Consider the following 16,784-nt stretch of genomic DNA (forward strand, 5'->3'; position numbering starts at 1 on the left):
CTCAACTGGCTTTATATGTGGTTTTGTTTTGGCAAATCCTACACTGTGCTCTATCTAACGTTGTCTACATTATTAAAAAGCTTCCAAATGCTGTGCTTCTGCCTCATTTTCCAGCTGTTGTTTTCACAGCTGCTCTCCTTAGCTGCAAAGTGTGGGCCCTCCCTTTGGTTGACACTGCGTGTCTGATTGACAGGAACAACAGGTGAGGCTGTTAGTCTGAGCAGACAGTCAGAACGAATGTGTGTGCGCGCTTGAGCATTTAGGCGTATATTATATATTAATTAGGCGTATATTAATTATATTACGAGCCCAACGCTCTAACCACTAGGCTACCTGCCGCCCATAAATAACTTTCTGGGAGATGTTTCCTTTCTTTCATTTTTAAATATATATATATATATATGATTTTTTATATATATATAAATACATAAAAAATTAATAAATACAACAACAACAAACAAACAAAATATATATATATATATATATATATATATATATAGATATATATATAGATATATATATACACACATTTGTATATAAATAGTCATAACTAGCAGTACGATATTTAAGTTGCTGCTTCAGTCTCATTGTTAATTGTGCCTAAAATCATTTATATGGCCAACTACGCCTCACTTCCTATTTAATATTGCCATAGCAACAGACCTGCTACTTCATAGCTTTCCCTGGCTCCACAAACCAGTAACTCCCTAACATTAGCTAGTTAGCAAGCTAACAAGAAAAGCCAGCTAAAACGTGTGATATAGACTAACTAGGGATTACGGCTGTACGGATAATTTACCTAGGTATTTGTTAAGCTAACTAACTAATTGCGACTGCTCTGTTTTGGATGGCTGTTCATCTTGAAAATGTGAGTGAAATAGCTAAAAAAAAATAGCTACGTTAGCCATGTTACCAAGACTCGAGAAGCTAATGCGTTAACTAGTCATGTGGTTTCAACTTCGGTGCACACCAGATGAGAGGAAAGTAGCCAAGTTAGCTAGCAAACAAGATAGACATCGGTCCATGCTACTTCTCAAAAATGTTTATTTGAATGCGAAAATTCTGGCTATATATGCCTAAAAGAAATGCATGTTCAGTGATCACGTAATAGACTTAATTAAACATTTATTTGAAGAGGGCAGGCACTGAGTGAGTCCTCATGTGGTTTGCCACATAGCTAGTACTCATTGTCACCAAAGGAGGGCAGTACTGTCAGTGTCATGACCTGAGTGAGTGTGACTATAATCTGAACTTCATCATTATTTTGCTCTCTTCTTTCCATCAGTCTCCTCATAATGCTATCCTATAGCCACCCCCTGGCGAAATCAATATGGCATCTGATAGCTACCCATCACATGAAGGCAGGAAGAAGAAGAGTGACGAATGTGTAAAGAGCAAAGACAAAGAGGCTGATGTCCTGAAGGTCCAGGTGGACATAGAGGAGCTCACAGCCTCTGGCCACATTGCCCTAAAGCAAGGGGACTGTGAAGAAGCCCTCCGCTGTTTCAAAAAGGCCTTCAAAGCTTCCATAGAGGTGACATTACTTAGGCTAATTCCATGTTGTCCATTTTGAGACATTTTGTCCTGCACCTCACCCATATAATATAGGGCTTGCTAAAACTGTGAGGGGGAGAACTGAGCACATGAATTTATTGTTTGGAAAATGTCCAGGCAACAAAAACTTGTCTGGTTCAAGTCCAAATGGATTACAGTGTTTACACAATCTTTATTGTCCCCCAAATGGTAATTGGTTTTCACAACAACATACATCTGACAACCACAATATTTAGACATACTGTATGGAAGAAAGTCAAATATGCTGCATAATGTTTACTGGTACTTATGTTAGCTTTTATAATGTTTAAGTTGCCTGTCTTAACATACTCTATCACCCACAGTTAAAGGAGACCAGGGTCCAGCAGGCATGTGCCTTTAACCTGGGAGCTGCCTACGTGGAGGTGGGTAAAGCCCTGAAGGGGCTGGACTTCCTGAAGCGGGCCCAGCCAGGAGAGAAGGGAGAGCGGGTAGCAGACCTCCAGTTCAACATGGCCGTAGCCCATGAGATCCTGGGGAACCACGGCCAGGCGGCTGGTCACTACCTCCAGGCAGCCCAGCTGTACCGCTCCCAGGGGGATGGGGCTAGTGAGGGGGACTCCTGTATGAAAATGTCCCACTGTCACCTGCTCCTAAAGGTCAGTCAGCTCCAGGTGTATGTTGTTTATGGTTCAGCTCAAGGATCAGATTACCCTACCAAAAATCTCATTAGAGGGGAACTGTAAAACGGCAGTAAACTGTACTTATATTCCTCACCTTAAGCCATTCCAAAATGTAGGTGGGATACTCTCCTAAAGAGATTTAACACCAATCCAATATATTCAGAGAAAAGACCAAACTGTGCTTTTTTATAATGAGGGATTACCACCAGGAAATTTGCTTTCATGCACATTAAGATTGTGCTGAGTCAGAATTTAGAAGACCACCCATATCTTCTGCAAAGAAAATAAGATGCTTATGCATGAGGCCTAGAATACTCGAGACTGAAAATTGAAGGACTATACCACAGTAGGAAGAAAACAAGCTTCTCTGCTAAAATAAATGCTCAAGTACTCAAAAAATGCTTGAGTAAATTGCGATAGTTGAATGATTGTTAAATAAGTTCTCTTTTTTTACAACCAAATGGAAATAGTTGCTTTTTATGAAAATAGTTTCTTTATAGAAGGGTCCAGACATCTTTTTGTGATTTATTTTTATTTTTTTAGAAACAAACAGCAAATCACGTCCTCATCCTCGTTGTATAGTATAGGGGCCCTGAAAAAAATGAACAAAGGCTCCAAAAACAACAACAATATGTAATTTTAGAAACGACAAAGCTCTCAGTATAGTGATGTAGGGCTTTAGATGTTTTACATATGAAATTGTGTCATTCCAAACTTTATCCGCAACATTATATTTCCTTTTGTGCAACTTGAGCGATACCTATATTTGGTTATAAATACTCAACTTCTCCTTTAATTGATTGTCAGTTGATTGATTCATATGAGCCATCTTCCTTCTAATGTATTAGGTGCTCAGAAATCATGCTTTGCAATTTGTTTAATCAATACAATTGTAACACAAATAAAAATTATTCCATTAACCTTTTCAGATCTTTAGTGAACCTGCCCACCTCCCTCATCTTTGCTGATCACCAGCTGCCACTGATGAAGGGCCAGTCGCTGTCATTATGGTCCGTTTCTCATTGGGACACCCTCAGTCGGTGTGTCAGAGTCAAGCCACAATAAAATTATTTAGAGAACTGCCATAGGCAGTGTGTGGGTATTATCAATAAATTAGTATCATTATTAGCATTTATAATAGGGATGTAAAGATTCACCTGTATGCATCAGTCCCTGGTTCAAATGTTTAAGATCTGAGTGCATCGGTCAGCGGGACCCCAAACCGATCCAAATGTAGCATGCATCTGTCCAAAAATCAATTCAAACGTTGCAAATCACCTGTTCACAATTTTTTGTTGTTGCTCAAATTACTTTCTTTCTACCTTCCGAAAATGCCTCTCATCTTTTGTGACAATTGCATCCTCTACTTCAGTGTCAAACTAAGCATACAATTGTGTTGACAGTCATTGATCGACATTTTGCATGCTGAACAACCCTAAGCAAAATCGGTAGTCAAACTGCGAGCAGCTTCGCTCGCTGACTAACGTGAGGCATGACTATTCCTGATCTGGCACATATGCGCTTCACCTTCAGCATTCAGATGTTTGAAAATATCTTGTGCAATATTAGGCTTTCAGTTGAGTGACAACCAATGTAATTTGTTAGGTTATTGTTATCAAATGGGCTGTTGAAAATTGTGTTTTACCAGAATAAAGTAGCCTAAGCTACTGCGGGACACACAGCTCTCATCTGGCTTTACATGCTGATCAGAGCTTACATTGGATTTTATTTTGATTGTTCAGGTACACCATCAGCAATAGTTTTGTGTAGTTTTGCTTAAAACAATGAGTATGCGGAGCCCCAGATCGAGGGAGATTATCAGTGTTCTTTAATGTCTTCCAATTCCTAATAATTGCTCCCACAGTTGATTTCTTCAAACCAAGCTGCTTACCTATTGCAGATTCAGTCTTCCCAGCCTGGTGCAGGTCTACAATTTTGATTCTGGTGTCCTTTGACAGCTCTTTGGTCTTGGCCATAGTGGAGTTTGGAGTGTGACTGTTTGAGGTTGTGGACAGGTGTCTTTTATACTGATAACAAATTCAAACAGGTGCCATTAATACAGGTAATGAGTGGAGGACAAAGGAGCCTCTTGAAGAAGTTACAGGTCTGTGAGAGCCAGAAATCTTGCTTGTTTGTAGGTTCTGATTCAAGATGTGTGTTTGCAGGACTGGACCCAGGCAGCTCAAAGCTTCCAGAGGGCTGGAGAGAGCTACAGGATGGCAGGCAAGCTGGACTCAGCCACCATGGCCTACAAAGAGGCAGGGAGTCACATGCTCCAGTCAGATGACTTCACCGTGGATGATATCATCACCGTGCTCACTGATTGCCTCGAGCTGAGCAACAACATCAAAGACCCAGAGTTGCTCGGTAGATAAACTGTCAGAGTAACTGAATTGAGGAAAAAACAAATGAGTAACAGCATTGTTAGTCAACAATTTGGTCACAGTTTTGTGACTTTATCCCTCTGTCTTTCAGGTAAGGTGTACAATGACCTGGGCCTGATTTTCTCCCAGCTGAAGTTGTTCCAGGAGGCAGCCGGGTGCTATGAGCGGGCCCTGCCCCTGGCCAGCACCAGGCCCAGCAGGCTGGCCGTGGTCCTACAGAACCTGGGAGCCGTTCACAACACACTGAGCCAGTACCGGCAGGCCCTGGACTACCACCGCCAGGCAGCCGACCTGCATGGTGAGCTTATTACGTCAATTACGCTGGAGAGTTTAGTTATACTGTATTTTCTGCACAGTTCAGTGCTGTTGTGTACTGCATGTAATAATGATATGCCATTTAGCATGCGCTTTTCTCCAAAGTACTCTGCGTGCATATTTTTTCATATGAGTGGTGCAAGCACTCTACCAACTGAGCCACAGAGATTAATGTGTGTGTGAGGAACATGTTACCTGAGGCGTGTAGGAGTAATTGTTTAGGCAGAGGGGCAGACCATTCCTCAAACATTTCATTATAAAGTAAACTCACTCACTTTTGTACATCGCCTTGGTCCGTACAATTGACCTTATCTTAGCGCCCAAAAAATGTAATACTTCCAGATCAACTGTAATGTCAATACCACTGTAAAGCACAATTTCTCCACTTTCCAACAACATCCATGATGGGACCTCCACGCTGCCCGTTTCTGCATGATTCAAGAAGGCAATGAGCTCCGTCAGGTCTTTTTAAAAATGGCGGGTGGGGAGGTGAAACTAATGTGTGATAGTGAGGAGGAGAGATGTCGTGTGGGGAAACGGCTTTTTTTCACTCGATCTGTCCAACTTATCGCCTCTAAAATGTAAATAAAACACTATAAATAGTCTATATATAATGTGTCATTACATACCTATTTGAAGGTTTGTGTCGAATTTGAATCGGGTTTTTAGGGCGGTGCTAAAGTGATCTTCAGAAGTAAACAGCGGCTTTTGAAAGTCATGATCGCTTGCAGTGATGATGCAAAAAATGACTAGGTATCCCCCCTTACCCCCGTCACTGTCCATTTCTTGTTTTTAAACGATGAGAGAAGTGCTACACCTGGTGGAGAGAGATTGTAAGTCAGAAACAGTTGCTTTATGCGTGCTGTATATGTTACGGCATGACACGTCACGATGTAACAGAGGGTCCGTTTTTTTCTCCGGTACTATAGAGCCATTACCATGTCGATCAACGCTTGAATAGAAACGTAGTTCACACCCCAGATTTTGAAGTCAACACAGTCGCTACAGTCCCATTAGTTTTCTTTGCAGCCTTGTTTGAATGTCGCGGTTGCGCACATTTGTACAGAATGGGGTGAGTTTACATTACCCTGATTAATCCTTTACAGTACCTTGGTCTGTCTGTGTGTCCAGTGCTCTTCATGCCTCTAATCTGTCTCTGTGAGCAGCTCTCACATTAGCAACAGAGAAAAGTGTGTGTGTGCGCGTGCAGGGGTGTGTGGGCTGAGATTCCACTGAGGCAATCCCATGGGTACTTAGAGTGCTTACCACAGCACCACTGAGTGACTCACACACTGTTATGTCTTGTGCGTATGTGCATATTATTTTTTGCTGTTGGGGATGTGAGCATGACATTATAGCTACTTATTCTTTTTTTAAGTGGGAAAAACGGATCTCTCTCTGATACTTCTCCCCCTTCTCTTTCCCCCTCATTCTGTGTGTCTGTCAGGGTCTTTGGGCAGTCGTCGTGCTCAGGGCCGCTGCTTCAGTAACTTGGCCTTTGCTCTCAGTCAGCTGGGGGAGCATGAGGAGGCAGCAGAGAACTACCTCCACGCCTTGCAGGCCTTCAAAGACACTGGTACAAAGTTCTTCATTCTTTATAAGAATAATAATAAGCACATTTTTCATGTTGAAGTGTGTTCTAAATGTTTGAACAGACTATTAATGACTCTTTACGTCCATTGACCCCTTTTGACACTTAAAGTCTCTCTCTCTTTCTCCCTTGTTTACTCAACTTTCTCAATGTCTCTTTATATTTATCTTTCTTCTTCCTCCTTTTCTCTCTCTATCTCTCATATATATATATATATATATATATATATATATATCTCTAGATGACTATAAGGGCCAATGGCAGACTTGTGAGTGTTTAGGGGAAGTTCATTTTAAGTTGAGAGACCTGGAGAGAGCCACCCTCTACTACAAACAAGCTCTGGGTTTACTGTCAAAGTGCAAGGTAAAGAGGTCACTACTACAAATACACCAACCCATACAATCAATCCTCAATAGAATATACTTTTTCAGTTATATGTGGTTGCTCAGACCTTATCAGACCGTATAACGTTGGTTAACCGCCGTCTTCATTTCCAGGACTCGTCCAGCTCGGTCCAGGAGCGTCTGGTCAACAAGCTGAGCGAGGCCCTGCAACACAGGCTGTCACTGATCACCCCTGGAAAACCCCAGGTAGGTGCTGTCTGGACACCACACTCCTGACCATCATACTCAGTTGCAGGAAAACAAACTGATTTGTTTATCTATCAGCCAGTATCTAGTTAATATATCAACACTATAACCAGGTAATATATCAACCATCTTCTGGTCTGTTCATGGGAACTATAATGTAGTGTGTGTGTGTGTATGTGCGTGTGTGTGTGTGTGTACGTGTGATGTGCCTGCTTGCGTGAAAACCATTACTACACTCTGCATAGAGATGTCTCGGCCCTCGTCTACACACTCAAAATAGAAAAGCTGTTCTGAATGGCCATAGGGCAAAGACTGAGCCCCAAGGTGAGGACCTTCAGTTTAAATGTTGACTGTGAAAAATGGTTCCATTTCAAATCACTTTCAACTCTCTTGTAGAACTTGTAAGTGTACTCATGCGTTTATACAGTTTTATTTCCTGTGTACTGACTGGGCTGCTGTTCCATAGTGAGTGGAGCTGGCTCAGCAGAGGTGTCTACCGGAGAGCCGGGGAAGGAGGAGGAAGCCCCGGTGCCAGATGGAGAACAGGCACACACAGTGACCATGGGAGAAGCAGGTGACTCCCAGTCACCGGTGACAGGATCTCTCACTGAGCAGCCGGGCTATCGGACTGTGCTGCCAGGGGCAAACAGGCAGGGCATTTAACACACACACACACACAATGTAAACATCATCATACAGGCTCACACAGTGCACATTATCACTAATTTACTGTACATATTAGCACACATACACTAACGTTCAAAAGTTTGGGTCACTTAGAAATGTCCTTGTTTTTGAAAGAAAAGCACATTTTCTGTCCATTAAAATAACATCAAATTGATCAGAAATACAGTGTAGACATTGTTAATGTTGTAAATGACTATTGTAGCTGGAAACGGCTGATTTTTAATGGAATATCTACATAGGCGTACAGAGGCCCATTATCAGCAACCATCACTCCTGTGTTCCAATGGCACGTTGTGTTAGCTAATCCAAGTTTATCATTTTAAAAGGGTAATTGATCATTAGAAAACCATTTTGCAATTATGTTAGCACAGTTGAAAACTGTTCTGATTAAAGAAGCAATCAAACTGGCCTTCTTTAGACTAGTTGAGTATCTGGAGCATCAGCATTTGTGGGTTCGATTACAGGCTCGAAATGGCCAGAAACAAATAACTTTCTTCTGAAACTCGTCAGTATATTCTTGTTCTGAGAAATGAAGGCGATTCCATGTGAGAAATTGTCAAGAAACTGAAGATCTCAGACTGTCCAATAAAAAGAAAAGATTAAGATGGGCAAAAGAACACAGACACTGGACAGGGGAACTCTGCCTAGAAGGCCAGCATTCCGGAGTTGCCTCTTCACTGTTAACGTTGAGACTGGTGTTTTGTGGGTACTATTTAATGAAGCAGCCAGTTGAGGACAGTTGAGGTGTCTGTTTCTCAAACTAGACACTCTAATGTACTTGTCCTCTTGCTCAGTTGTGCACCAGGGACTCCCACTCCTCTTTCTATTCTGGTTAGAGACAGTTTGCGCTGTTCTGTGAAGGGAGTAGTACACAGCGTTGTACTAGATCTTCAGTTTCTTGGCAATTTCTCACATGGAATAGCCTTCATTTCTCAGAACAAGAATAGATTGACGAGTTTCAGAAGAAAGTTATTTGTTTCTGGCCATTTAGTAATAGTGTACATAACTGCACCATTATAAACACGTGCATAGCCCAATAACACCCTTCCAGACAACCCATAAATAAACCCAGGGTAATTTTACTTGTTGTGATTAGCACACTGGAAAATCAAACACGTTTTCATTTCGTGCCACCAGACTCCGGCCTCTTAAATTGTTTATTTTTGCAGAATGTCGTTAAGGTATAAACACCTATTGGGTTTTCTTAAATTACACTGAAGAAAATGAGCTCTGGGAGTGTCTGCTCTGCAGAGAAGAATAGAATCATGGGGAAATGGAGAGTCATTAGCCAGCCACAGATATATCATAAGAGCACCAGCAGAGAAAACAAAACCCCATACATAATTAATGTGCATGGGGATGACCTTGGCTTCCACTGATGATTCACTACCATCCCCCTGTAAACACACACTCATTTCTGCATAGCTGCACTATGTTTGTTATTCTCCCGGTCCCAGAGAAACGATATATCTAAGATGCCTTTAACTTGGCATTGCTGTGTGTGTGTGGCCAATGTTACACTGCTGCTTGTGATTTAAATTATTATTGAAAAGTTATTTTTGAGATGATGATGTTTGAGCGTGCCTCTTCCTCTCACCTCCAGGAACCTGAATAATCATTTTGAGCATCCCGACCCCCATTACCAGAACCAGGACCCATCAAACCACCCTGTACTCGCCCAGCAGAGTAAGAACCACTCCCCTCAATCTTAACCTGAGAAACGGGTGCACAACATTCACTTTTTTCCAAATCTCCCATTGGGGAAGTAGCTAGCTACTAGCTATAACTAGTGTGTGGGCTAAGTAGTCCTTATTTGGACAGAGGACCACTAGCATGTTAAAATAACACTATTGGGTTTTTTTTCATCCACATTCTGCACATGTTGTTACAAGAAAGTAATGGCTGTTTTATCAAAAGCTTTGTTCAACCAATTTTTACTGTTTGTTATAATCCCTCTGTAGGCGAGAATTTATATGAGCGCATTAAACCGATGACAACACAGACTAACAGGTACATAATGTTTGTGAGTTATTTCCAGTTATTTGCTTTGGTTTGAGTAATCATTGATACTGACTGAACACGTATCATGTGTTTTAGTGAGACTCCATTGTCCGAGAGCTCCGAAGTTTCACCCACTGCTGCGTCAGATAATGAAGAGACTATACCCCTGTTAAAGAAACGGAAGTCCCAAATCTGCACGGTCATGTAGATGCAAGTCCAGGCTAATGTGGTTGGTTAATTGAAAGTATTCATAGGAATTACTCTATTGAGTGTATTTCTATGGGTAAAATCTGCTCTTTGCAAATTGGTATATAAAATACTAATGCACATGTAAGTGCTACTCTATAATATTGTCTGTCTCATCTCCTGCACGTACAGGTGTTGCCTTGTCATTGCATTTGTCTTCCAAACAATCCCTGTGTGTATGCTGGTCATTGTCCCCCACAATGAAATCGGGGAAGGCACTTTGGATCTGTTTCCGTCCGTTAGTAGGTTCACGTGTTAGTCACAAGCGATATCTCAGACAGCACTGGCCCGGTTTTGACTAAACTTGGGTGAATGATGCGTCTTGCCATAGCGTTAAGGCATTTATAAAATTACACTGATTGGCCAGATGGTGGCTATGTAACGAGATTGAAAATGCAAACTTTGAAAGGTCACGCCCCTCACCCCGTTTGACCTTAAGTCATGAAATTTAGTAGATCGATCCCTGTCTTCACAAAGAACAAGTTTGTCTCGGGACCCATAAGTTCCGCCATGATGAATTTTCCGGCATTTTGAATTGTGTGAAAAACAGTTAACACTACTTTTCTGTTACCGAATGACCGATCTGCACAAAACTTGATATGTGGCATTTATGGAAAACGATCTCTCAATGTAATATTTGACTGGTAGCTACAACAACATGGCCGCTATTGACCAATAAACATTCACGTGGGTGTGGTCTGGCACATAACTGCATATAAATCAGCCAAGGATATTCATATTGTAACATAATTTGGTACACATGTTGCAAACACTGTCAAGACTCAACATATGCAAGAACATTCATATCGACCTTGCGGTGGCGCCATAATCTGTTTGACTTAGTGATGAAATTTGGCACACATGTTTAGGGATATGAGCTAACCCACACGATATCTCAGACACCACTGGCACAATTTTGATGAAATTTGGGTGAATGATTAGTCATGCCATAGAGATCTGGCATTGACAAAATTACACTTATGGGGAAGGGGGCTATAGTAATCAACTGTACATACGTTAGTCATTCGTGGGGGATGACATGTTTACTGTTGCCTTATTTCAAGGTATCTTGGTCGTCAATATTCTAAGATTGTCATATTGTGTATTATTTCTTTGATCATGCTAACTTAAATCTCTGCTCTTCTCTTGAATCATGGTTGTACAATTTGAAATAAATGTAATCTGTTTTTGAAGTATTTAACTCTGATCCTTTGTAAATTAATAGTCACCCCAAGGCTTAACAAAGCCATCGCCGTTGATCATTGCTACAAGAGAACACAAAAAAGAACGAGCACCCAATCTGTTTTCAATTGGTTTTCCTAAAGGGCACACTTTGAGAAAATAGGCCTAACCTTTAATTAAATGCAAATGGAGGGTAAATTAAACTTGGCCGCTTCAATCGACTTGTTAAACATGTTAATGAAACATTTTCATTATGCCTCCACTATGGCAGAGGTCATGTTCACAGTTTTCACAAGTCAAATTGGAGATGGCAAGAGTCAATCTATTGTAAAGAAAACACATTCCATGCATTTGTTTATGGTAAAGAGTGTTTTAAACTAAAGTGTAAGCGTTACCCATCACATGGCTTGATAATAGGTCTACAATTTTTTATTTTTTTTAACTATATGTAATCACATCCTTTGCCGCTTTTCAGTAGGAATGTAGAAATGATGCCAACGACGCGCAGGGAAACATGCGTCACTCATGATGTAGGCTCAAGTTTACTTTTCCCAACTGGTCAATAAAATCCTGCCTTTTATTGTCAAAGTGCTGTCGTAACTTCTGACTCTTCGGAGTCGGTCTCTATCGAATCTCACCTAATATATCTAATGATCTTTGATTAACTAGTTAATAAACTGGTTCGATTTAAATGGTTAATAAAATGTGGCCGGATAATTTTCAATCTGAAAGCGAGTAAACCGTATTCAAAATGTTTTTTTTTACTTCACAGACCTTTCAGAGGGCAGGTACTCAACATGAAAAAGGGCACCCCCTGCTCAACTCAATTTAAACAAAAATATATCTATTTTATTTTTACTTTCAGAATTGTTAACCATCTCGAAATTCAGAACATAGCCTAATAAATGCCTCTTAGCATAGGCCTATTTATTTTTGCAACAACACACTAACTCATCACAAATTGAAAGCAAGCTAGTTACAGTGCCTCCTAAAGACATGATTGACATTGGGAAAAGATGATCAGCTGATCGTTGATGATTGATGTAAATCTGCTAGTTAGCTAGCTTGATTATTTGTTTTTTACTGATTTAGGATTTATCTTCAATGCTGTTAAATAATAACTTCATAATATACCTTATTATTCAATCTTCTACCTCGTGATATGTGGCTTGTGTGGATAATTTAGTATACGGTGGTTAGCTAGATTCTAGACTACCTGTGTTCAGTGATTAACTTGTAAATCGGGAGGTGCTGGAACAAAAAGTGAGTAACTGAGAGCACCCCTCCCTCGTGCTCACGTTTTGTTCCAGCACCTCCCAATTCATGGTGTAGTAGACTATTCTGAATTATTCAATTTCTTACTGAACAGACAGCAGTAACTCTAACTTTTGCAAATGTATTTCAATTTAGGTAGAGGTGGAAATGTACACCATTGTTACCCAGAGGGTCATGCTTTTTCAATTTCAGTCAGGCGGAGGGTTTAGTCTTTTTTTCTTTTCTTTTTTTTAGTCCAGGTGAGGGTCATGTAATTTGAAATCAATTAAATGTCATTGTTCAGTGTTTTAGAATTAGTATGATGCCCCTCATCCCTGAATTTCTACTGGGTGTGCAATATCAAGCGTGCCTAGTGTGGTCTCAATAAAATGATCCATAGCCTATACTATAGGCCAAGGGTGGGCAAACTTTTTGGCTCGAGGGCCACAATCCGGATTTTGAAATTCAACGGAGGGACGCATTTTTTGGGGGACCAATTGTTTGTTAAAATCCATTTGCGGGGGCCTCTCGAGTGGTGCAGTGGTCTAAGGCACTGCATCGCCATACTTGAGGCTTCACTACAGACCCGGTTTCGATCTCAGGCTGTCACAGCTGGCCGTGACTGGGAGACCCACGAGACAGCGCACAATTGGCCCAGCGTTGTCCGGGTTAGGAGAGGGTTTGGCAGGCCGAGATTTCCTTGTCCCATTGTGCTCTAGCGACTCCTGTGGCGAGCCGGACGCATGCACACCAGGTGTACGGTGTTTCCTCTGACACACTGGTACGGCTGGCTTCCGGGTTAAGCGGGCATTGTGTCAAAAAGCAGTGCAGCTTGGCTGGGTCGTGTTTCGGAGAACGCACGGCTCTCGACCTTTGCCTCTCCTGAGTACTTAGGGAGTTGCAGCGATGGGACAAGACTGTAACTACCAATTTGGATACCACAAAAATGAAATGGGGAGAAAAAAGGGTGTCTGCTTTAACAAACCTTTTTTATTTTTGTACTTATGTATTGAATATAGTTTTTGTGTTGTGTATTTTTTATAAGCCCTGGGGCTTCCAACCACACTTGCACACCGTTTTTTATTTATTTGTTTTTAACTGTATTGTTGTTTCACTTATTTTCTTCTTGTGCAAATACATTCAACCTTAACCTTAAACCTATGTGTTAAATAACAAATGGCTTTTTCTCTAAGTCATTGATGATCAGATAATTCAGTTGAAACTTCCGTCCAAACTTAGACTATCCTCTTTTTTTTAACAATAGCCTTTATAGAAATCTAAATGTCTTTGGTGCTGCAGCATGCACTCATTCGTTGTCATGTAATGTTGCGGTATATATTTTTTTTATTCAGCTTTTCTCCAGTCATGTAAAACGACGTAGAATTGCAAGAAATGTGTTTATAAAAGGCAAAAGAAATTCGGACTGCAAATAAGATGATACATTCGTGCAGTGCTTTTATTATAATGGATATCTTTTCATCCCTACAATTGTCTGCACATCCACAATCTTCTAGCTACTTTGCTATGTAATGCTTACAACACGAAGAACAGTTTCTAAAACTGCATATCTAAGGCTCTGGCCTGGATCTCATAAAAACATCGTAGCACTAAGTTAAGATGATCTTAGTGCTACGATGCTTTTGGGAAACCCAGCCCTTGTCTATCATAGGCGTGAGGGTAAACGTAGGCATGTTCTCTGTTATCCATTTTCTTTGAATTATTGTTTTGGGTATAGGGGAGGGTCACTTTTTTTTCAAGCTTTCAGAGTGGGTCAGGTAAAAATATATTTTACTGAAGGGAGGGCCATCCATTTTAATTTCAGGGAGGTCCGATTTTCTCCAGGTATCCCTCATTGTCAATAACGTGCAGTCCCTTATCAGGGGTGCTGCAGCACCTCTAGCACCGCTCCCGCTGCTATGATTGTATAAGGAAATGCATGATGAAGTGCTGCTGCACATAGGCTATCAGCAATCCAGATCGAAAATGAATGATGATGTGTTATAAATCAAGTGTTATGAAGTGTGAATCAAATGTTATGCTGCTCTGGTATTACTGTTTATATTTAAACTAGTTAGCTTGCTACACACATGCTCCTCCAGTGACTGCATTTCAAATCATGCATGTTTGGATACTGGGCGAGCGCAAGCTCCATGAGTGCTGAGCAATTAACCGAAATGTCGGTTATTTTTTGGTTTTTAAACAACTAATTGACCAATGTACGTTTAAATTATTTGAATTCCATTTTGTTAAGAGTTTTTTCTGTCAGCTCAATGGGCAGTTTATGTAGAGATAAATCGGATCAAGCCTGAACTATGCAATGTAGTAGGTTTAGTTTCCAACAGGCCAATATTCTACATACATTAGCACAGAAAACATGGTAATTAACTACAATGACAATAATCCATTGCGCACCTGCTTACTTGTCCGGTCTGTGTGGAGCACTGAGCTATAATAAGAACGGTGTGGAGCAGACACGGGTTGATTGATACTTGGCATTCAGCAGTCAATAAAGCATGTCTTATTTACTTTGAAGAACTACTAAAATGTTGATTTTTGTCAGACTGCATAGGCAGCAGGTCTATAGAGATGGAATGATGACTTGGAATGAAATAATAAAGTAATCAAATAAAACATAATTTATTCACTTTACTTTAATAAAATATGGTTAATAAGTGATAAGCAGTAATGGGCATCACTAACATTATATATATATATATATATACAGAATGTCTTATTTTTTTGTTATTTTTGTACATATGTTATTATTTTTTTACTTTTAATTGTTTTGTTCTGTGTTGTTACGACATTCGACCCACATAATGCATAGTGCATTTCATGTCTAAAAAATAAACCGAAATCGAAACCGAACCTACCTCATAAAGCCCTAATCGCTCAGCACTAATCTCCATGCATGGAAGACTGGGAAAAAGTCACAACCGGGCTCACATGAGCTCCATTCAAGGCAGACCAACGGTTGGGGTGGAGGTGTGGGGTGGCGAATTTGACGTCATCGCGACGACTAGGTGGAAGTGGGTTCAGAACAACAATGACAACAACTGTATACAAAAAATATAAAATTATACCACCACACAAAAGAACACTTGGCAAGTGGGAGGGAAAAGGGGCAGGTGTTCTGGCACAGGTAGACCCATATTGTGCACGCGCCTGCAAATCAGTATTGCCAAATAATCGGTAGTCCATGCTTTTGATGCACCAGGTTTATTTTCAGCACTTCAGCACCTGCGTGTATGGACAGCTCCCCTCCCATGTCTATTTTTGATGAACGCAAGTAGTGGGATAGAGTGGTCTGTTGAACTGCACTGTAGCTGCAGAACCTATTTCACCAACCTCGGAGCCCGACAAGGATTGGACATTGGATCATTTGGGAAACTCCCATGGATATTGACATATACAAAAAGAAAACTGTGTGAAAGATGGATCAACCGAAACGCTGAAATTGTTGTATGCCTACTTTGGAGAAGAATACGTAATTTTGGGTTTCAATTATTTTTGATACTGCGGCAACTGAAGATAATACATATATTTCATTGCAGGACGGTTTAGCTGATCAATTGGAATACACAACATTGTATCAGAGAGAAAGTGTGCTTTGTGGCGTATTGTGAGGGAATGCGCGAATTCCAAGTGAGTTGAGCGTTAAACAAGGTAAGAGTGAGCAGAGTCCTGTAATATATCTCACTGCATGTTGTCATTATGTGGACAGATGACTAGCATACATAAACGTGCTATAGGATAAATTTGACTAACTGTTGTATAGCCTACATTATAGTGGCATAACAATCAATAAATATCCTAATTTGTTAAAGGACTATATGGTACGAAACAATCAATAGAATAATATATGCAATATCCCTGCATATCTACGCTTCTTGTCCAGTTACAACACGAAAACAAACAAATGTCCAAAATATAAAGGCAAAACGTTACAAATATATAGGTCTTAATATAGGTCTTATACTTAATTTTTTTACCTTCCATTTTCAAAGGTTAGGTTAAAGGTTTTTCCCTTCACTTATAGTTTGTAATCCCATTGACCCATCCATCAGATTGCTGCAGTTTCCGAATCGACCGCGACCTTTTACCTTGCACACACACAAATATAGCAAAAGCAGTGACGCCAACCGAAATATGTCTTCCGCATTTAACCCAACCCCGCTGAATCAGATAGGTGCGGGGAGCTGCCTTACAACGTTCACTGCGCCCGGGGAGTAGTTGTTGGGGGTTAACTGCCTTGCTCAAGAGTAGAATGTCTCGGGGTTTCGATATAGGATTTATATTACCACCGCTTTGCAGTGAC

The 16,784-nt window shown here is 40.7% G+C and overlaps 1 protein-coding gene across 2 annotated transcripts; it reads left to right on the top strand.

Annotated features, from left to right (window-relative positions):
• Positions 1-658: 658 nt before the first annotated feature.
• LOC110513388 (tetratricopeptide repeat protein 24) lies at positions 659-11,231 on the top strand. 2 transcript variants are annotated; one of them, XM_021593244.2, is made up of 13 exons: positions 659-868; positions 1,286-1,534; positions 1,899-2,192; positions 4,382-4,583; positions 4,692-4,898; positions 6,363-6,491; positions 6,748-6,869; positions 7,004-7,096; positions 7,342-7,420; positions 7,563-7,746; positions 9,387-9,469; positions 9,745-9,793; positions 9,881-11,231. In XM_021593244.2, the coding sequence occupies exons 2-13, from the start codon at positions 1,331-1,333 to the stop codon at positions 9,990-9,992; spliced, it is 1,758 nt and encodes a 585-aa protein (XP_021448919.2). In that variant the 5' UTR covers positions 659-868; positions 1,286-1,330; the 3' UTR covers positions 9,993-11,231. The 2 variants fall into 2 exon arrangements, with proteins under 2 accessions (XP_021448919.2, XP_021448928.2); XM_021593253.2 differs by lacking the exons at positions 7,342-7,420; positions 9,387-9,469; positions 9,745-9,793; positions 9,881-11,231 and having other exon boundaries at positions 7,563-7,698.
• Positions 11,232-16,784: the final 5,553 nt, after the last annotated feature.

The sequence above is a fragment of the Oncorhynchus mykiss genome, chromosome 3, assembly GCF_013265735.2.
Source record: "Oncorhynchus mykiss isolate Arlee chromosome 3, USDA_OmykA_1.1, whole genome shotgun sequence".
Lineage (NCBI taxonomy): Eukaryota > Metazoa > Chordata > Actinopteri > Salmoniformes > Salmonidae > Oncorhynchus > Oncorhynchus mykiss.